The sequence below is a fragment of the Cinclus cinclus genome, chromosome 7 (assembly GCF_963662255.1).
Source record: "Cinclus cinclus chromosome 7, bCinCin1.1, whole genome shotgun sequence".
Lineage (NCBI taxonomy): Eukaryota > Metazoa > Chordata > Aves > Passeriformes > Cinclidae > Cinclus > Cinclus cinclus.
Window position 1 is genome coordinate 19,842,880 of NC_085052.1, and position 21,473 is coordinate 19,864,352.

At 46.0% G+C, this 21,473-nt stretch overlaps 2 protein-coding genes across 5 annotated transcripts in view; one reads left to right on the plus strand and one right to left on the minus strand.

Annotated features, from left to right (window-relative positions):
* The window catches only part of TLL2 (tolloid like 2), an 83,321-nt gene extending 77,108 nt beyond the window's left edge, over window positions 1–6,213 (plus strand). For both annotated transcript variants that reach the window (XM_062496140.1, XM_062496141.1), the window contains 6 exons: window positions 129–309; window positions 1,575–1,700; window positions 2,552–2,679; window positions 3,480–3,693; window positions 4,651–4,901; window positions 6,079–6,213. In XM_062496140.1, the coding sequence (XP_062352124.1) occupies window positions 129–309; window positions 1,575–1,700; window positions 2,552–2,679; window positions 3,480–3,693; window positions 4,651–4,901; window positions 6,079–6,213 (1,035 nt within the window). The remainder of the gene's footprint in view (window positions 1–128; window positions 310–1,574; window positions 1,701–2,551; window positions 2,680–3,479; window positions 3,694–4,650; window positions 4,902–6,078) is intronic.
* A 5,944-nt stretch (window positions 6,214–12,157) lies between these two features.
* LOC134046407 (cytochrome P450 2C19-like) lies at window positions 12,158–17,790 on the minus strand. Of its 3 annotated transcripts, none has more exons than XM_062496856.1 (9): window positions 17,611–17,790; window positions 17,111–17,273; window positions 16,483–16,632; window positions 16,013–16,173; window positions 15,443–15,619; window positions 14,795–14,936; window positions 14,306–14,493; window positions 13,030–13,171; window positions 12,158–12,339 (listed from the first exon to the last, which is right to left on the minus strand). In XM_062496856.1, the coding sequence occupies exons 1-9, from the start codon at window positions 17,788–17,790 to the stop codon at window positions 12,158–12,160; spliced, it is 1,485 nt and encodes a 494-aa protein (XP_062352840.1). The 3 variants fall into 3 exon arrangements, with proteins under 3 accessions (XP_062352840.1, XP_062352839.1, XP_062352842.1); XM_062496855.1 differs by having other exon boundaries at window positions 15,443–15,610; window positions 16,004–16,173; XM_062496858.1 differs by lacking the exon at window positions 15,443–15,619.
* Between the last annotated feature and the right edge of the window lie 3,683 nt (window positions 17,791–21,473).

Here is a 21,473-nt window from a genome sequence, read left to right on the forward strand (position 1 = left end):
GGGCAATATAGAAGTGCGTTTGAGTACAAGGCTGTTTCTGTTCCTTCTCAATGAAGTCTCTGTCCCCTTCCTCTGAAATTCTCTGTTCCAAGGCCACAGAGCTGAGAAATCTCTTCCTCTCTTGGCAGGTCTGTAAATATGACTACGTTGAGGTTCGTAGTGAGCTGGCTTCTGATTCCAAGCTACATGGCAAATTCTGTGGCTCAGAGAAGCCTGAAGTAATCACGTCATATGGCAACAACATGAGACTGGAGTTCAAATCAGACAATACTGTGTCCAAGAAAGGCTTTAAAGTTCACTACTTCTCTGGTATGTGACTGTATTCTTTCACTTGCTGTCTTCTCTGACTGAACCTCTTGGTTTTGGTGAACTTTGTTCAACATCCTGTCAGAGCCTGACATGGTTGCTCTGTTCTGTGTCACCTTCATCTTGGGTTCTCAATGCAGTGTATAGTCCAGTTTCATAGTGTGGTGTCAGGAAGATGCATGAGTCCCATCAATGCCTCCAGTCCTTCTACATCACAAAACAGTGTGGAACCTAACCCTAGAAATTATTTCTGTCCCTAGAGTACTAAACAAAAGTTTTTTCCTCTGAAACTAGAAGATTTAGAAGTTTTCCAGTGGTCTTCTCTATAGCAATTATTCCCATAAAAGCAGCATGTACTAGTGGAAGTTTTTAATCCTCTGTTCTGAATCCTTTGTCAGTGATGTACCTTGTTGGCAGGCAGTTCTGGAGGTTAACTGTATGTCATTTGGAAGCAGAAATACAATTTCGTTCTGTCTTTTCAGCAGAGTCCTAGGAGTATTAATGCTTTTAAAGAGAATGATCAGGCAAAATGGTCTTGAACTAGGACAGGTGCAGAATAGAATCAGAGCTAAGGGTTTGACTTATTAAATCTACCAAGGGGAAGGATGAGGTGGGTGTGATTCATCTAGAAATATGTCTGGGAGTGAGGAGACAAGATGAAGTTAATGAGATCTAGGGAGGGCATTGTCCCAAGAAAAAATGGAGATAAGCTTCTCATAAATTAAATTGGACTGGAAACCATGAGCAGATCCTATGCTCAGAAAGTAAGACTGAGGAATGCATAGTCCTGAACACACAGGAGTCAAGATCCACTGGGGCATATTTCAGCTTCAGGGAGAGGCTCAGACCTTAGATCTTCTTCATCACCTGACTGTTTGTGCTCAGGCAGAGTTATTTAGAAATGGAGGCTCATTAAAAAAAAAAACCAAAAAAAAAACAACATAAAAACTTGAAAATATGAAGTAGATTTTTACGTCAGCTAATGAATTTGTGTGATGCTTTTCCTGGACTCTATTCTTAAAGAATGAGATGCTGCTTTAGGTTTCTTTTAGACAGGAGTCTTTAACCAATAAACTTACATTTTAAAATAGAACACATTTGGGATACATTTTATGGAATATGAGGCAGTTGAAGAGAATAGGATCTGGGCTAAAAAGCTGACTGGAATTGCTTTGCTATCTGCCAGCCTGGGTGTGGGGCTCTCAGCTGGTGGCTGTGGTGGCTTGTGTCACTGTCAACTCAGTGTTTGTTGGTTTGATCCTGCCCAGACAAGGACGAATGCTCCAAAGACAATGGTGGTTGCCAGCATGAATGTGTCAACACATTTGGGAGCTATGTGTGCCAGTGCAGAAATGGCTTCATACTGCATGAAAACGGCCATGACTGTAAAGAAGGTAAAGTCCCCACTCCTGCCCTTGGGAAAGCCAAGGTACTTCAAACACTGTTTGGTTCAGAGCACTTCCTGCCCTGTGCTGAAAGGAAGTTTGTACAGCATACCAGGCAAGGGCATTGAAAAAGCCCCAGCTGGCAGAAAAACTGGCTAGCAATAGGACCATTCCCATTCTCCAGTCTTGCTCTCTATATGGCCACAGGGCACACACCCCAGGGGATGGACAGGGTGGGGATGAGAAACTGGACTTGCAAAAGGATCAGTTGTAGGACATCACCATTAGACTGGTCACTGCTGCTTCATTTAATTACTGTGTTTGAGTCAGAAGAGAAAGGATGGGCTGATCTAACAATTTTCTTGTGCCAAAACTACCTTTCTTCCTGCACCCCTATCCCTTCTATGTGCTCCCATGGCTTTTCTGTATATGGTCTCTGGTCCTTGTCTGACCTCTCCATGAGCTCTATGACCTCTCCATGAGCTGATCCAGCTCTCCAAATTGGCAAAACAGTGCAAGGCTGAGGTAGCACCCACTGTGGAGGGCTAGACGTCATGGCCCTAGGAACCGGGCAGACGAGGTGAAGGAGCAGAAGAAATAGATTAGGGTGTGAGGACATGGGTTAGGTGAATGAGGCACAGGGGAATGAGTTAGACCATTTCACCATCTACCAGATTAGCTCAAAAAATGTACAGGACAAACCCACCAGAACTATGGAGTAAAACTAAATGGTCTTGTTTGGTGTCCAAAGCCTTCTGTGTCTCTGCTCTGTAGAGGGTCTCAGTGGGCAGAGAGGACCATGCAGGACACTGCAGGGTTGCCATGTGAGACTTGCCCCAATGCAATTTCTCTCTCCCAAGCTGGTTGTGAGCACAAGCTGAGCGGTGCAGAGGGAATGATGAGCAGTCCCAACTGGCCTGACAAGTATCCCAGCCGGAAAGAGTGCACCTGGGACATCTCTGCAACACCTGGCCACCGGGTGAAAGTAGTGAGTAACCACAGAGTGGGCACGTCAGGCAAGAAGCAGGCTGGGCTACGAGGAGCTGAAGTGACTTCCCACCACCACTGTGTGTGTAGGAGGCTGATGCTCTCAGGTCTTGCTTGGAGCTCTTGGAGGACAGTTTCCTGGGAGGCTGCCCTGGCTTGCAAAAGGGCAGAAGGTCTCACAGGGATAACACAAGGCAGAGGAGAGGCAGCTTGGAAGAGATCCAGCAAATGACAACTGTGGAGTATTGCCCTCCGTAAACAGATGGCATAAATGCCCTCCCACCCCTACCCCTCCTTCTTGAGCCACTCTGTGTTGGGGCCATATCTACACAAGGTGATGACTGAGCCAGCCCCTAGCCCCTGTGAGGGAGAGGTGTCAGGCCCATTTTACAGCATGGCCTGATGCAAATGGCAGGACATGCCCAAAGCTGTGCAGATGGCTCACGTATTAGGGGAAATAATCCCTGTGCTCAGTGGAAGTAATATTGCAGAACAGCCCATCTGGTGTGCTGGGCAGAATTTTGATCCAGAAAAATAAGTGTTACAAGGCTTGCAGTTGATAACTGTAGTCATGCACCCATGTGAGGCAGCAAGGCTGAGGCAACACAGCACACTGATATGGAATTCTGGTCTTTGCCATCCTGAGATCACTCTGGTCTGAAAGCACATTATTCTGTTTTAGTTTGTGGGGAGAGTGGGACAGATGTACCATTTGGTCTGCTTCTCACTTGGCACTTCACCCTATGCTAAATTGCATACTCAGATTTACAGCTGTCTTAATTCTCCATATTCTTACTCTAGACCTTCAGTGAGTTTGAGATTGAGCAGCACCAAGAATGTGCCTATGACCACTTAGAAATGTATGATGGGCCCAACAGCAAGTCACCTATCCTTGGCCGCTTCTGTGGCAGCAAGAAGCCAGACCCTGTAGTGGCTTCTACCAACAAGATGTTCCTCAGGTTTTACTCTGATGCCTCTGTGCAAAGGAGAGGTTTCCAGGCCAAGCACAGCACAGGTAAGCTGGTTGCCTGCCAATACTCCAGTACCAAAAGATGTCCATCAAGTTTCACTACACTATTTACGAGGTATAAACAAACACACCTTTCTCCTCAATAAGCTTAGCCTACATTTTAAGTAGTGTGCATTCTGTTCCCAGACCGCTGCCAGTACCATACCATAAATACCAGCTCAGAATTCTCTTGGTATTAGACATTCCTGTTCAGGCTCTTTTGTTTCAATTGGAAGTATTTGGTTGAGCAACAATCTGTTTTGTTCCACATCAACCACTGAAAAAGGAGGTGATGCAGTTTAGTCCAGAGCTGTGCTGTGGACAGACACAGCTTGAGCCTCCTGTCTGTGGCAGCACAGAGGTGTGTGTGTTGTGCCAACGTTCATTTCTTTGAAATCCCTGCCACTGTAAATAGATGAAACATGCTCAAAGTGCCCATTCACATGACACTGGTGAAGAAACATCTTCCACACTGGTGGTGGGAAAACTCTGCTAAAGCACCCACGTTCTGCACAAACATAGGGCTACTTTTGTGCATTGTGTGGGCAGAAGAGGATTGTTTTGGTCCCCAGTTTTCTGATGTGTTTGTGCTTCCTGCTGACAAATTACTTGGGGTCAGAATTTCATCTACAGGACAAAGGCAAAGAACAAAGCAATTGCTTTCTAATACAGTTTCTCAGAGTATGTGTCAAGAACCCTATCCTGCCAGTTTAAACTGATCACCTCTTTCCATATGTGTTCTGTACAAAAAGCAAAAGTTCCTGTAAGCTCTGTGGATCTTTGGATTCATGGGTGACTGTAGAATTCACTGGTTTATTGTAGTTTGGTGCAGTGTTTAATTACCTTCCCTATTGCACTTCAAACTGGAGGTCTTCTCCGCTCATGACTGACCCAAACATGGGATGAGTCTTTGTTGTGAGTAAGGACTTTGAGAGACTGTTTTGTGTCCTTTTCTCCCTTCAGAGTGTGGTGGGCTCTTAAAAGCTGAAGTACAAGCTAAGGATCTGTACTCCCATGCTCAATTTGGGGACATCAACTACCCAGGTCAAGCCAACTGTGAATGGGTGATTGTAGCTGAAGATGGTTATGGGGTGGAGCTAATATTCCAGATATTCGAGATAGAGGAGGAGGCTGACTGTGGGTACGACTACATGGAGATTTACGATGGTTATGACAGCACTGCACCCCGTCTGGGACGCTTCTGTGGCTCAGGGGTAAGCCATGATAGTGGTGATTTCAGAGGGGTCACTGGGGGTGGCAAGGAGGTATCCTCATATCGTTTTTAGAGAGGGGCAGCTGTCACAAACTGGTACTGAGAATGCTTTGTGGCTGGGTTTTGCTTCTTTCTCTTCTGCAGAACATCACAGCCATTTTATCTGATGCACAGTGTTGGCTGGAAAATTCTTGCTGACTGACTGTCCTTTTAAGCCCAGGGCTGTGCACAGCAGCATGAGACTGTCACGCTTTTGTGCCCCAGCCCTGCCATGAAAGTGTTGTGTAAATGTGGGAAATGGCTTCCAAAGGCCAGTTTCATCCTCTGCTGCTTCCTGGCTCAAGCCAAGTTATGTTGTGGCCATAATAAACAGTGGAGGGACTTAGAGCTGTGTGATACTTTCTGCCTTTAGGATGGCATGCTGTCTCCTAAACTGTCACCTGCATCCCCATTACCAGGAGTGATTCTAGCATGAAAAATGATGTGTGGTTTTCGAAATCAGGGGGGTCTGTGTTTGATTTTTTCTAGGCCTTCAGCAATGAAATGGAGATGTTTCTTATTGATTTTAAAGAGAGACAGTCAGGGAGCAGGTGTGTGAAAGAAGTTCTCACAAACTGGGGAAATGGTCTGGAAAATAAGCAAAGGCATAGCAGCTTGGTCTGAAGAAGCTCAGGGCAGCTGGGTAGTAATCTACCTACCTGCACACTGATGAATGACGCATGGCTGGGAAAGGGAAGCACAAGGAGATTGCAGCAGGTCACAACAATGGGGGACATAACCAGAATTGTCATGTTAGATAAGTACCCGAGTTATTTGAACCCTGGGAGAGCCTCAGCTACCAAACAGGTTCTAGTTTGTATTGTCTCATCTCCTGAAAAGACAGTGGCAAATTGCACTAAACCTGAATATTGGATCAAGAATATTCAGGGAAACCTGTCAACAAAGTGGCTGGAAGAACTGTGACTGTATAGAATGGAGTGGCATCAGTCTTCAAACATAAAGATCAAAGGAATATGCTTAGGAAGGCAGATCAGGGCATGAAGTACTGAGCATTCAAGTCTTTATGTTTACTGGCCAGTGTGTCTTCACTGTGAGCTTAAACTCTATTATCATGGTGTAGACAGTAATTTAGTTGGCATACTTGACCACTGTGTACTGTCCTCTTTCCTTTTCTGCAGCCTCTGGAAGAAATCTACTCTGCAGGGGATTCCATTATGATTCGATTCCACACAGATGACACCATCAACAAGAAAGGATTTCATGCCCGATACATAAGTACCAAATTTCAGGATGCATTGCACATGAGAAAGTAGTTTGACTGCTCTTCACAGATATTCCCCATCTGAAGATGGAGACATTTAACTGTGATCTTTGTCCTTTTTTCTTAAAGTTTCTGTGCACTTAGCCAAAAGTGGTGTACAGTATTTTCTGTAACTAAAACTAAATCCGGTCTCAAAGGTTTGCCTCTGCAATTATTAGCATGACCCTTGTTAACCTATCCAGGACCAAAAAATTGTCTTTTAATCATACCTGCCAGGGCATAAACATTGTATTTTGCACAACTTGCCATGGGGCTGAATGAAGACTGAACTTGAACTGAGAATAGCCTTCGTCTCTTGTATATCTTGTTTCTTGGTGACATTTCCCAAACATCTACATGAGCTGTCTGAACATATTTTCTCAAGCAGGTGTTTTGGACAAGACAACCAGTAGGATTTTTTCAAAGGACTTTGTGGGCCACCTGCTCTCCCCTACCTGCCCCAACTACTCTGTGCAATAAGAGAACAACCAGGTGGCTGTGCCTGCATCACTCTTGTTGTCCTCTCTATTACTGTCTTGCTTATTGTTGAGTGGAGAGCAAGGCAGGGGACAGGGACAGTCTCTTCAGGGCTCCTAGCTACTTGGATTCCAGGGAATGAGAAGGACCCAGTGTTTGGTTTGTAGTAATTGTCATGGTCTGTGTTGGATGGAAGTATTTCAATGCAGTGCCTAAGGGAAGGGTGGTGGCTGATACAGAAATCCTGTGGTGGGATGCAAGGCATTACTGTGTGATGGTGGCAAAGCTTAGTAACAGGAGTGCTGACAGCATGCTCCACTTACACCACCATGCAAAGCAGCTCAGGAGGCTGTGGCAGCAGTCCAGGCTCTGTCTTAAATAAGGAATCTCTCCTCACTCCACCCATGCCTTTCTCAGCCTTCTTTATGCTGCTTCCTTTCCTTACTGCCACTTCCCTGTGAGCCCTTCTTTTTCACAGCTGAGCTGCTCTCCCCAGGGCTCCCTACCACAACCTAGAAGTGCTCTGTGATTTCAGTGGCAAGAACCTCTCACTGAAGGAAACGCTGGGGCAGGGGGAGTCAGGGTGTCCTGAGGCAGAGGGACACAGGCAATGCTACAGGTCAGCTTTGGTGATCTCTGGGAACCTCTCAAACGTGTGCAAGCTGCAGGCATGGTGCTAGGAGTGGAAGAGTTCTTCTGGTTTCTGCTTCCTCCCTGTGTGTCTGGTCCATGGCCCAGTCTCTTAACTTCATGGCAAGGGTGCAATGAGATGGTGACTTTGACTTAGAGCACTCAGAGCTGTAAGGCTTAGACATGTTCTTGTTTTCTCGTGAAAGCTACCCAGCCACAGGCTTGGAGAATTAACAGGTAGCCTGGTGCTTCTTTCAGAAGAAAAATAAGGAAAAGTGTGTTTTAGGGGAACCACTGTAACTGAGCAGTTGACATGGGAGGAAAAAAACACTTTATTCTGAATGTTTCATTAAGGCACTCATGGGCAATTATGAGCTAAAAGCTGAGGTATGTTAGCTTTAATAAAGTATTTATAATCCAAGGATTACTATGTTTACATAACAATTGTGCTGTCAGGCTTTGGAGTGGCACCTCCTCTCTTGTGGAGACTGTGTGACTGTGGAGAAGTGTGGAGCCAGTACCACTGTGCAGCACAAACAACATTCCTGGAGATAAGGGCATTTTCAGATGGATAATAAATAGACCCAGTCCTCTCCAGAAATCCTTGAATAGTCCAAGTATTGTGAATACTAGGAGAAGCAAATGCATGACAATATTTTCTTGCTTAGAACAAGAAAAGTAAAGTAATTTATACACACACACAGAGAGGATTATATGTATATAAAATGTGCATGTAGAAGACGAGTAGTCAAAGCCTTAATAAGTGTAATGTAAACAATACTGTACCATTGACTATAGCTTTATTGCAGGCTGTATAAAATCCTGTTATCTCTGTTTTTGTTTTGCTTTTTTTTGGTTTGTTTTATTTTAGCTCTGCTTTGTTTCTTTTTTTCAAATTTTGTGGCCTTTTTACAGGCAAGACTTCTGATCTCAAGCTGTTTGACCATGCAAGTCTGGGGAAGTGAGCTCTGCTAGATGGGGTGTGTGTTTGTCCTCCTCTTCTTTGCTGCAGTTCAACCAAAATTACATTGACTCAGGTCTGGAAATAAAAGCATGGCATAAATCCCGGTGAAACAGAAGCAGAGTTTCAGGTGGCAGGCAGCAGTTCAAGTTTCCCAACCTTTTAGTGGCAGCAATGGCTCTAGGGAAAAGTTACTGTAGCAGGTTCCCATGTACTTTAACATCTTTGTTCTATGTTTTGGTAATTTCCCATCCATCCCAGACTGGTTCGATGCAGATGCTGGCAATGTGGTTTGACATATCTAATACACTTGTTAGTGCTCATCCAGGTGTCTTTTGTGACAGTGTGTTCACAAATGTTATACTGTGCATTCCAACCAATGATCTATGTAGAATATTTCTGCTGTACTGACTGGACTTAACAGTCAATAATTCTAAATGAGTGTAATTTTCTTAAGAAAAAATAGTCAAACCCTCTGATGTGTGAATATGTATTCTGGTCTTTGTGTGGTTTTACATTTCACTAACTAAAATGATTTTTAGAGGAGAAGAAGAAGAAGAGGGTGTGGGGACAATCACAAATGTACCTGTGCCCAGAACAAATCTCTGCATTCATTAAAGACTGTGGATTCAATTGCACATTCTGTTGTATGCATGCATTTTCCACTTCCTCAAGGGGAGGAAATTTCTTATTACATTCCTTGTTCTGCCAGCTGTTGTTTGTGTCTACTGCTAATACCAGGAAGGAATGTTCCTGTGGGCCTTCAGGTTTGTACTGATTATTGCAGTCAAGGGAGCATTTAGAGGGTGGGGCAGAGAAACAAGTTGGCCAGCCAAAGGGCTACATTGTTCCATGTGTTGCTCACACTTCAGAGGGATGAGCTGCAGGTCTGCAGTGTTGAGTATAAGGGATCTGGGTATCCATCCTTAAGTACTTTTCACAGGACTGGCTCATTTGCTACACTGCAGGCTATGGCCTTCAGCAGCAGGTCCCAAAGACCCAGAGATATGAAATTCCTCTTCCAAGGGACAGCAGGCGAGGCAGATGTTCCTTAACTGCAAAATTTTAGTCCACTTTCCGTGGCAGCAAAATGCTGCTAAGGCAGCAGCTAAAATGTTTTTCTTCCTGTCCACTGCTTGATGTCTACCCTGCTTGCTAAGAGCCATGTCTGTGTTCTTTCCCCAGCACACACCTAATTCATTTATGTCCCACCACCCAGAACAGTTCCTGTGGTGTGTGTCACAGCTACCCAAACCTTCATGGTATCTGAATTCCCTCCCAGCTCTTCCCAAAGGCAAAGCAGCAATGGAGATGAAGTAAGCACTAAGCATCCCCATGTAACCTCCTGCACCAGAGTACCATGGCACAGTATGACCCAGTGGCATGACTTACTTCAAAGAATGATGCCTCAGACCAGACAGGCTCATTGGGCTCAGCATCAAGCCAGTAGAAATCTTCCACTTTGTCCTGGCATTTCCAGCAAGTGCTCTGGCATATGAGGTGGTAGCCTTAGAAAGCAAAAGCAGGATTCCCCTCTGTGCCTCATTTTAAGTGCACTCTTAGAGCCAGAAGCTGCCTTATTTGCCATGCAGCTGGTAGAGAAGAGATGGAGGCTCCAGTGCCCTGAAACCCAGCTTCCCAGGTGTATGTCAGAGCCTGGAAGTGCTGGGGCCCAGCCAGTTTGTCTGAGTAAGCCCAAGTCAAATGCCATCATCTCTTCCTCTTTGCAGGTCCTGCATGTATTAGCAGGAAGAGAAGCTTATCCTAAAATGAGCACTAACCATAACATTGGGCAGTCTGCTGTTACTGCATGTAGGGATTTTTAATGGAGAATCATGAAATGGTGAGTGGGAGTTGGGTCTTTGGATGGGAATAAGGGGGGAGGTCAGAGGCCACTGGACCACCTATCTATTGGCTGAAAAGCACCCTGGGGGCTGTTTAACCCTCCTGTTCTCTGCCCCAACCAGATCAATCAAACTCACTCCTTCCTTAGCTCTGCCTTTCCTTACAGTGCAAGGGGTAGTTTCAGATACCTGCTTGGATTTTAGCATCTTCCCTAGCCTTTCTGTCCTGGTGGTATTGTCTGGTCTTGGGGCAGTTGGAGCAAAGAGGAGGTTGGTGCCCTAGATTATGAAGAGGACCTCTCCAAGGTCATTCTTGTGGGCGGGTGTCAAGAGGACCCTGCCATTGTCCCGAACGAAAGAGCATTTTTGCATCCAGCTTAGGATATATTGAGTAGTATCCCAAATATTATCCCCTGTGTGGTTATTTTTCCCCTAAGCATGTCCTGTGTTCTGGAGCTGTTTGGTAAGAGAACATTTTCTCACTGCCCTATGCTTCTCATGCAGTTGTTGGTGAATTGTTAATAGATGTTGTTTGTCATGGTTTTGTTCATTGCCTCAGATGAATCAGCGTCCCAGAGGGCAGGAAAGACATGAATATGAGTCATCCTCTCCAAGACCTCCAGATGTAAGCCATTTTTAGCTTGTTCTCAACAAAGCATACATGCTGCTGATATGCGGGACTGGCTTTAAGGGCAGCCTTAGACTAATGAAAACCTCAAGATAATCTCCTCCCATTGTGCCTGGGTCTCACACAGGACTGCTGTTTCTGCTTGCACATCTGTCCATTTGCTGCAATCCCAGATGAGCAGTCAGCAATGATTTGTCATTGTTTTAGAGTACACAAGCGTTAGAGCTGTTGCCTTCATGGGAAAAAAATGGAGGGACAAGGAGAGATGGGCCTGAGATGTGGGCAGATATGATATTTCTGTCAAAATAATGCTAAACATTTCCAAAGGGAGGTGGGAATTCTTGCACACTGTTTTCTTTGCAGTACTCACATGGTCTCTGAATGCCTTCTGACAAATCACAGAAATTATATTTTGCCACTAGGATATTTATATGACCACGATGCAGGGGACAACAAATATCTGTGTAAAAGTAGATCAAGACAAACACAACAAACTGAACATCCAAGCACAACCAAAGGTCATAGGAACAAAGAAGCCCAGAAGAAAGTCATCTGTGGTGCAATATGTTTATGAAAACCATCCACCTCTTACTGAAAGAAGGGTACCAAATTGTAGCTGGGGGCAGAAATATGAGACACTATCCTTTTCCTAAATTAATTCATTTTAATGAGGAACATCTAAATCCCTGCAGTGATACTGATGGTAGAAAAAGAGCTGCCAGAGAATTGGTTGCAGTCTCCAATGCTCAGGTAAGTGATCTCCTTGCAACAGCCTGCAAAAAGCATGAATTCATTCTTGTCACTTGGCAGACAAGCTGCAGGACACCCTTCCCCTCCAGCACTGTGAGCCTTCCCGAGTGGTGGTGTGCTGTGCGCCGTGACTGCTCTGGAGCTCCTTGCAAGCAGCAGCAGTGAGCACAGTGGATGACAAAGGCAGGGTCCTTGCCCAGAAGGAACAGCCCTTCCCACAAGGTGCTGGCCACAGGCTCTGTAATCCTACTCTGCAGTGCAGCAGTAGATGTGGGCACTGCCCCAACCCAAAATAAATAACAGCTCAAATCTTTACAAGTAGATTTTTGTTTATTGGATCGTGAATGTACACGCATGCAGCACTCTCCATCTGCAAAGCATGGTCTTGGGGGGGACACGTGCTGCAGAGCAGCCACGGAAGCTGTGCTGGTGACAAAACCAGCTGTTTGATCCTGTGACAGTCTAAGAGGCTGCGATATCAGAGCCTCCTGCAGTGTAGTGGAGTTCTGGGAGGCTTCAGAGCTCTCCACTTTGTGCATGTACCTGTGTTTGGACTGCCTTCCTGAAGGCCTGGGAAAGGTGGGTCAATGCTCCTGCTCTTAATTTGAGTAAATAAGATGTAAAGGAATAGCCAGTTTCAGGACACTGGAGAGTGGTTCAGTGCTTTTCAGCGGGGGACAGCACAGAGCTGGTAGGCAGGAGGTACATTGCCTGTCCCACTCAGAGTCGGGTTTATGTTGAGCTCCTGGGGTTTGACAACAGACTTCAGAGTAAAGTTCTGCAAGATGGTGGCTATGAGTAAGAATATCTCCATTCGTGCCAGTCCCTCTCCAGGGCATATTCGTTTTCCTGAAAGTGAAAGCAGCAAATAGAACTCAATGAGTCTTTCTGAGTAGACCAGAGTTTGTACTAAGCAGCTATGTTGTTGCACAGCTTTGTTTCTTACACACAGCCATAGCAGTGAGGTGACTGCCAGGGTTACTGAGGACATTTTCAAGAGAAGAATTTGTTGGCAAAAGACCCTTGACAGTTTGGATGGGTGTGTGAAGGAAGAACAGGAGCAGGAGAAGATTTAGCTGTGGAGGGAACATCACAGGAGTCAAGAGAGAGCAGGGTGACATAAAGCACAGGTGAGAAAGTAGAAGGTTGGGCCTATTGACAGGTAAATGGTTTATGTAACCTAAGAGGTACTTAAAAGGTGCTGGGAAGAAGTGGAGCTACCACAAAAATATTTGTTCAGACGACTTGGGTGGTTGTGCAGGAAGGTGACAGGTATTTTAGACAGTGCCAGTGGATTCTATTCACATCATTGCATTGACAACTCTTAGCAGGAGATTTGAGAAGCTTCAGGCCTGAATAAGATGGGAGATGCCATTGGAGATCGGAGCAGCAGGGAGGAGTTATCCAGAGAGCAGTGAGCCCCAAGGAAACACCAGTGGGACCGTGTTGGGAAGAGGCAGTTGTGTGTTGCGGGGAAAGGCAGGGCAGTCACCAGAGGTGGAGGCTGACAGAGAGGAAAAGAGCAAACCTGTGCTTTACCTGCTGAGAAGGGCATGAAGAAGTCACTCTTCTTAAAGGTGCCATTCTTGTGCAAGAAATGTTCAGGATTGAACTCATGGGGGTTTGGAAACTCTTTATTGTCATGGAGGACAGAACTGAGAACAGGGTAAATTGTGGTGCCCTGAAGTAACACAAGAAGAGCAGAACATGAAAGGCAGGCAAATTAGATCACTCAGACTGCCTGACAAGTTGAGATTGTGCTTCCCTGTATAACCCTACCAGTGCCTTTGGTTTCCCTTGGAGACCCTTTAGAGGGGGCAGCTTTAGCGTGACCTTACTGATTGTCACAGCAGTTGTTGCCTGCTCTTCCTGAATTCTCCCTCTCATCTCCAGAACATTCATCTTCACCTTGCTCTGGTCATCAGGGCACATCCCACCTAATTCTTCTCTTTCTTGGTGTTTCATAATACTGTAGATGCACTATGTCCCTTCTTTTCAGAAAGTCCAAAATACCAAGAGCACACAAAGTTGTGGAAAAGAAGCTCCTGTGGAATTCTCCTCTCCTGACAGATTTTTGCTGCCGCAGTCCTCTATCTTCCCACTTCCTGGCCAGCCATTAACAGGGGCTGGAGTATTCAGCAGTGATGCACAAGGGTTCTCTGCTGTCAGCTGAGCAGTTCTCTGGGTCCTGCCTTATGATTTTACACAGCTGGAAATCACACTACCAGCAGCCCATGTGCTGCTGCTTCCCAGCTTCCCACAGTCACCCAGAAGAGCAAAGAGCACTGCTGCAGCAGGCCAGGCCAAGCCATGGGCTGCTCTAGCCCACCAGCCTGTCTCTGGCAGTGGCCAGCAGAGACTGCCTCAGGAAGTGTAGTAGAACAGAGCAAACAGGTTTGGCTTGTTCCATTCAATGCAAACATTCCTACAGCATTTTGTTGCTCAGAGTCTTTCTGTGCTCAATAACCAGCAAATGACTTTGCTTCCAAGCATGTGCACAGACTATCCTGGATGGTGGTGAGCAGCTCCTCAACTTTGCTGCCTTTCATGTGAAGAATCACTGCTCTGGGTATTTGTGAACCCACTGTGCTTCTGCGAATAGGTAAAGCTGCAGAGCAAGGGAACAAAAATGTTGGTCAGAGCTACTGTTCTAGTCTTGGCCCATGGAGCATCAACAAGGGAATGCAAGTGAGCTACAGCTGCCTGAGGATACAACCCTCACAAAGGGCTGGGTGAAAACAAGGTCAGGCCACAACAATTCTAACTTGTTCTTGTAACTGACAGCCTAAGAACTGCTGAACTTGAGGAAGCTAACCTTAGGAATGACATAGTCTCTGAAGCTGGTGTCTTTCGTCACAGTGTGAGGGAGAGCCAGGGGAATAAGAGAGATGAAGCGCTGGATTTCATGGACCACAGCATCTGTGTAGGGCATCTGGGTCCGGTCAGCCACACAAGGTTTTCTTGATCGTCCTACTACCTTGTCAATCTCTTCTTGAATTTTCTCTGTCATGAGAGGCATAAACCATCAGATGGGTAAATAAAACCAACCCTATCTAAATAGGTTGCCCTTATGCTGTTTAAAAATCACTGATGGCAGGAGCATTACATTGGTTTTGATGTTGACTGGAACACAGCTCCATCTCTGCCCATGCAAACAAAGTTCTCTTGATTTGGCTAAATAAAGATTGTGGACACAGTCAGGTCCGAGAGAGAGATGAAGGGAAAATCTGGGAGAAGGATGTGATATTAGTCATGTGCCCAGCCCAAGAGAATAGCTAGAGAGGAAGAGGTCACAAACTGGTACCTTGTATCTTTGGATATTTGAGAAGAAGCAGAAGCCCATATCGTACAGTGGTGCTTGTTGTCTCAGTTCCAGCAATGAACAAGTCGAAGGTGCTTGTTATCAGGTTCTTCATGTGGAAACTGGAATTGGGACGATCTTTCTCCTAAGGAAAAGGCTTTGTTTTTTCTCTGGCTGAGCTGAGAGTAGTGGCCCTTTCTCATGTCATCCCAGACCTTCCTTCTCTCCTAGAGCTGTTGCATTTCTCTGCTAAGGTACAACAGCCATCTGGGGCATTGCAATGCTGCCTTGAGCAGTAAACTCAATACCAAACTTATTTTAAGCTGTGCACTGAATGGCACCCCACTGCTTGTTTTCTGTGCCAACTGCTTTGCAGTGAAAGAACTGCAAGACCAAACTGAAGAAGTCACTGTGTTTTGGTGAAAGCAGAGGAAGCTTTCCCTCTCCAAACAGCTGCAGGTAGTTTTGGCTAGTGAGCACGCAGACCCAGAGCTATAAGCTCCAATACAGGCAATATCTGGGATATTGTTGCTGTTTTCCCATTGCATAGCTAACTTGGAAGGGGTCAGCCCAATGTCTGTGTTACTTATGAGAGGGAAGGACTCAGCATAGATGTGTTTGGGGACAAGCTGGGGCCATCTGTCTCCTTACCTCCTGCATTTTGCTGAGGAAACAGTCGATGAAATCCTGAGGGGAGCTGGGATCTAGGGTGGCTTGGTGCAACTCCACCTCCTCTGCTACAAATGCTTTCAGAGCATCAAATTCTGCAAATATATTATTGTGTGGGCCAGGCAGGTAATACAGGATATTTGAATACATCTGGTAGAGCTGGAAGGAAAGAAACAGGAAGGTCTCTAGTATGACATTTACCCCGTCCTTTGATATTAGCCAAAAGCCCAGGAAAGCCACAACCCTGCCAACTGAGCCAAACAGAAGGACTATGAGGCTGGGCAGTCTAGCAGGGCTTGCTTAGTAGTAGTAGCAGTAGTAATTTTAGAAGTGGAGAAGAAGGGTGTCCAGGATTATTGGGAAGCTGCAGTTAGCTGGCAAAGCCAATTCCAGCTTTGGTGAGGGTATTTCTTCCTCTTGAATGAAATACCTTCAGTGCATCAGAGCATTGATGGGGTCCTAATTAGAGGACTGAAATGGAACTTCACTGGGATAGAGGCCTCCTGCTCCCCTGGGAGAATGTTGCCACTGTGAAATGCCTACTGAATGTACCTGTCCCCAGCGGGAGTTCATCATCTCAAAGATGTTGTTCATGTTGTTCATCAGAGCCAGGAACTTCTTGTCTTTATAATCATACCGTTTCCCAAAGACAATGGAGCATATGACATTGGAGACAGAACAGCTCAGCATGAAGGTTGGGTCAAAAGGTGTTCCTATGATTTCAGAAAAGTTACAGACTGTGAAAAAAAAACCATGAAATGTTGTATGTCTACTTATGGCTACTGTGGGTAATCCGAACCCTGGTTGTTTGTGGAAATACCAGATCAGTCTCTGAGTGACACAGAAGGGTCCTCCACACAGAACAGAACAGAACATGATCACAAAATTATTACAGCTTTGTAATGAGGGGTAAGTGGTGCATGGACCAAATCCATAGGAACTTCATTCCTTGCTAAAGATCTGAGCTCCCTTAGTACAGCCTATTTTTTTCAAACATAAAATATATTAAAAATTGACTGTACCCTTTGTTTTGTTGATCTCTTCCATCAAGTAGTCAGATTCCTCCTGTATCCTCTCTTCAATGCTCCTCTTCCCCATTCCAAAGTTCCGCAGAGCAGTGAGAGAAAACCGCCGAACATGCAACCATGGCTCATTGTTGCTAAAAATAATCCCTGCAGAGGAAGAAGGGAGAGGGAAGACCTGTCTTAGGCATGCTGTGTGTGAGATGAACAGTGGTTCATGGTGGCAGTGAATCCTGTCCCTGGAGAGCACTGACATGGTAGCATCACAGTGTACTGTGGTTTGGGGGTTCTGGAGTTCTGCCTGCCTTTGGCCTTCTCCACTAAATGCCCAACATCCTTGTGAATAATTCATCACTCACCCATACATGATTTCCCTTGCTGCAGCTGGTGGCTGCTGCCCCTTGCCATTTCCCTGCCCATCTTTGACAACAATCTGGCTCCCCTTCTCTGTTGCCTCACACCCTATGAGTGATGGAAATCAGCAGCCCTCTCTGCCTTCCCCTCTCCAGGTGAGTTGCACCCGCCCTTTGCAGTTTTCCCTCATGCAAGGTACACTCCAGCTCTAATCTGCTGGACATATCCCCAGCCCTTCCCTTCACCTTTGAAGGCACTCAGTCAGCAAACATACCTAATCCATTGTTAGCCCTGTCTCCAATTGGCATGTGTCCTCTGGAAGCAAACTCATCTGCACGATCAACCAAGGCTTCTTTCACCACATCATGTCCGTGCAGCACCACCACTGGTTCAGTGCCCATGTGCACTGTGAACACTGGTCCATACTCTTCACTGAGCTGTAAAAATGCAAGAGGGAACATGGCCATGGAGCAAATAGTGAGGAAGAGTTGTAAAGTCTCCTTGCTGCTGCCTCCCACAGCAGGCAGTTAGCCTCACACATTGGTGACATCAAGCTTTGGTTCTCCCATGATAAATGTGGCTGTGGAGATGGGTTCTATTTATCAGCCCTGAACAACATGGCAACAGCAATAAGGGGAAGCAGCTGCAATCCCCATGACTTTTCTGCTCCTCTGGAATTGCAAGTCATCGAGCCATAGCCACAGGTTGACCCCATGCACAGGTCCCACACATTTCTCACCCACAGCAGGAAGAGAGAAGAAGAAGTAACCTTACCTTGTGGAGGGTTTTGGCCAAGTTACTGGGTTTCACCTGCAGCAGGCTACCTAGAATGGGAAGGGGAGCTGGTCCTGGAGGCATCTTCCCCTTTCCAGACCTTCCTTTCCATGCTGCAAAGGAGAGGAGGCAAGCAATGCAAACCAGGAGGACAACAGTGACTCCTCCTAGGAGCTCCATTTTCTTCTGTGGCTCAGGAGGGAGTGGCTCTGGCTGTCAGAATCTGAGTTTATATACCAAAGGTCTGTGTTAGTTCAAGAGCAGGTTTTGGGTCACATGGCAGAGTCAGTCAGTGTTAGTAGTCAATCATTTGTTAGATTGCCCTGTGTTATGAAATTAAGACTTTTATTGGTATTAATTATTCGTTGAAGACACACCTTATCTCAAACAATCACAGTTGCCAACAGAGATTAGGAAATCGGTAATGTGCTCAAACAACTTGTTTGTTTTACCTAAAGTTAATTGTTAAAGAGATCATGCAGGGGCACACGGTCCTACTGAGGCACTCACAGATATTCACTGTCACAAGAGCATCTTCCAAGTATTTCAGTGACATTTGGGTTTTCTGTTTGTCAGTACTGATTGTGCAAACCCTCAGTGATGTGAGCTATCCTTCATTGTTCCTGAAATCTTCCTGACATTATTAATAAAGTTCACACTGCATGTGATTTGCCGAAGGACAAGCAACTGTGTTTTCCTCAGTGCACAGCTATAGCCTCAGTCTCTTTCCATAGGGGTGTCTGGCCTCACAAGAGAGGAAAATATAAAAGATGTATCTGGCAAGGCCAGAAAGGTTTCCAGACATGGCAATACACAAGAAAGGACTTGCTGGATGAGACAAAATGAAGATGTAAGAAAAGGGGGCGAGACCTTGAGACTCTGACCTCTTCAAGGTCTCCTAGAGGAGAAAAAGAGAAAAACAGACAGAGAAGAGAGAAATCCAGAATTTGAGAGAGTCTCCGGGAAATGGCTTCCCAAGCTGGGACAGAGATACACTTCTCTGAGGCTGGGTATAAGCTATGGCAACCTGGCAACCAGTCCTTGCACTTGCCAGGGATGGTCATCCAGCCTACTGCTGGAAGCTGGCATGCACAGGTTCTTGATTTGTTGACGTTTGACTCCACTATGAAGAACTAGTGCCTTGGAAGTTCCCTAGGTGCTCTGGGAGACAGTAGAGCATGTCTTGTGTATTGCAAGGGCTTTAAAAAGAGCTGGAGGTTTCCTGCCCAAGATTACTCAGGCCTGTGTACCAGCAGGGTCCCAAAAGCAGTGGCCAAGGCTGGTAGAAACAATCCTTGGGCTGTGCTCATCTTGTTCAAGCTGGCCTCAGCCCTCCTGAACTGTGGCACATTTTCAGGCAAAACTGATCAGAAGGTGTTGCAAGAGTAGGGGATGTGGGAATTAGCAAGAGGCCTGGGTGAACTGAGTGCTTTGTTGTGGCGTGCTGTGTTTGCTGTACAGAAGTGTGTTAATGTGAGTTTCCCTTTCACTCAGAGGAGCTAGTGAAGGTCTCCATGCCTTGCAAAAGATTTTGTACCTTCCCCACACAAGGGGGTTCTAAGTCATTCTTGTTCTCTTGGGTAGGTGCAAAAATTTTCTAGTTGTTATTTTTAAATTTAATTTTCCTTCTTAGAGAGCCATCCTTAATACTTTGGTGGAGAAACTGAATTGCCAACAACTTTTGGCTAGTTTCTGATCTGCTGGCCAAATTCCTGCATCAACTCAGATGCTGTCAGGTCAGTTCACAGAAGTTCAGGTAGGTTCATGGACTTTCACCAAATGAAGTTCATGAGAGTTCATTTGCATTGCCACGAGGTAGCTGCCAATTACCAGTGTTCATGACCTAGCCACGTTGTCTACAAAGTTCCCTTGTTCCCATGGCACTCATTGATCAGACTAGCGGCCCACAGAGATGTTTTCTTCACCTACCTTCATCCTCTGCATGTCCTTCCTGTCCCTGGTGGTCTTGGCTGCTATCTAAACTGGTGCTTACAGCTGGGTTACTGTAATGCATGAAAACTATCAAATGGGTGAGGAAAAGATTTCTGAGGAAGAGAGACCTGCTTGTTTCATTTCAGCTAGGCTGCTTTCCACTTTCCATAACAACTTCTTTCAAACAAAGCATTTAATTTCCATTAATTTCAGGCTCATTTGAAGAGCCTCCCATCTCTACATGATCAAACACAGCTGTTTGGTGTCTGTGTAGGAATTAGGAAAGGGCAGTTACCTGAAACTGTTCTCCACACAGGTACTACTTGGTGGATCTACAGAACTTCCAGGGTTGTTTCACGTAGAATTATTCTTCAAGTCCATTTAGACATTTTTGCTCTCAGCATAAGTAAAGTATTGATGGGTAAAAGTGTAATTAAAGTTCTTCTCTATAGCTCCGAAGTACTTGACTGATTTTTACCCAATTATCAGCAGGTAATGAAGTCAAGGGAAGCATTTGGCAGTCACACAGTGATTATGCGATTTGGGCGTGCATAGCACTCAGCTTCTAAAGAGATGAAGCCTCCCTCCCTGCCAAAGTCCAAATGTTTTCCCTGGGTGTCTCTCCACTGTTGCTGCCCAGTTCCCAGGCAGGCACTGTGGGGAGCACAGTTGGTTCATGATGGCTGCTCAAGCCTCAGCCATGTAGGCAGCCAGATCAATTGTCTGCATCTCCTGTTGTGCAGAGCTGCTGACAAGGTCTTACACTTTGTGGAGCAGCCATCTGGTTGGTGCTTGAAATTAGCAGAGGTAGGCACCTGTAGAGGTAGTGACATTCTTGACCAGCTGGGATCATGGCATTTTGTACAGCTGTGCAGCAGAGATGGGCTGTGGGCTGGAGAGCAAAGGAAATGCTTCCCTCAGGCTCAGCTGCTGGTGCTCAGCTGCTGGTGCTCAGCTGCCCACCATGCCTGTGATGAGGGCTGACTGGGGCCAGTGTACTGATGCTGTACAGTGCTGTGCAGACGTCCAGGAGCTGGAGGGCCTGATGAGGGCAGAAGTGCAAAGACATTCACGGTTCCATTGCATGAATGCAGAAACATGTATGGAAAGATGGACAATATGGTATTCACTTGGTGTGGCTGCCTCATGTGTGGCTGGGAAGAAGGCTCTCCATGGGACCTTGCAGCTACAGGCAGGGAGCAATGGTTGCTGGCAGGCTGTTTTCTCTGGGATCACAGGGGCTCTCCCTCCCTGTGTTTCAAGCCCATCTCAGAGGCCCCCCTGCCAGTTTTTGGGGGTAGGAGTCCCAGAAAGTACACCATCCTGCCACTTAGCAGACAGGCCTGAACCAGTCCTGCAACTATCCCCTTACAACTACACTGCAAACAGGGCTGTAAGTCCCCAGCCAAGAGTGTTTATGGGAAATCACCACTGTTTAGGTGTGCAACGCCTTCTGAGCTCCACAATTTCTCACAGATTTTATGAGGAGGGCTGTTTCTCTGCTTTTATATCGGCACCCTGTGTCTGGCATTTGAACCCATATAATCTTTAAAAGGGTAAAAGAGCACTGTCACTAAGTTTCTTGCACTTGTGCCATGTAATGAGCAACTAGAGCAGCAACAGGGTGCATGGGGAGAAGCAAGCAGATTTCCTGCATGTCCCAAATGTGGGAGCAACTCAGGGTAGGAAAAAAGGTTTGAAGACCCTCCTGGGGCTCTACAGTACAAATAGAGACTCCTCTCTTGACATTAGCTCAACTCTTGCCCTTTGATTTTCTTCGAAGAGTAAAACAGACCCTGCTGAGTTCAGGTGAGGGCAATGGAAGGTGTTAAACTGCTGGGCTGGGTCCACCTGGAAACTTCGGGGATTTCTGGTCCCAGCTGGCTTCACAATTTAAAAGGGCTAGGCTAAGAGCCTTGCAAGAGAGCAGG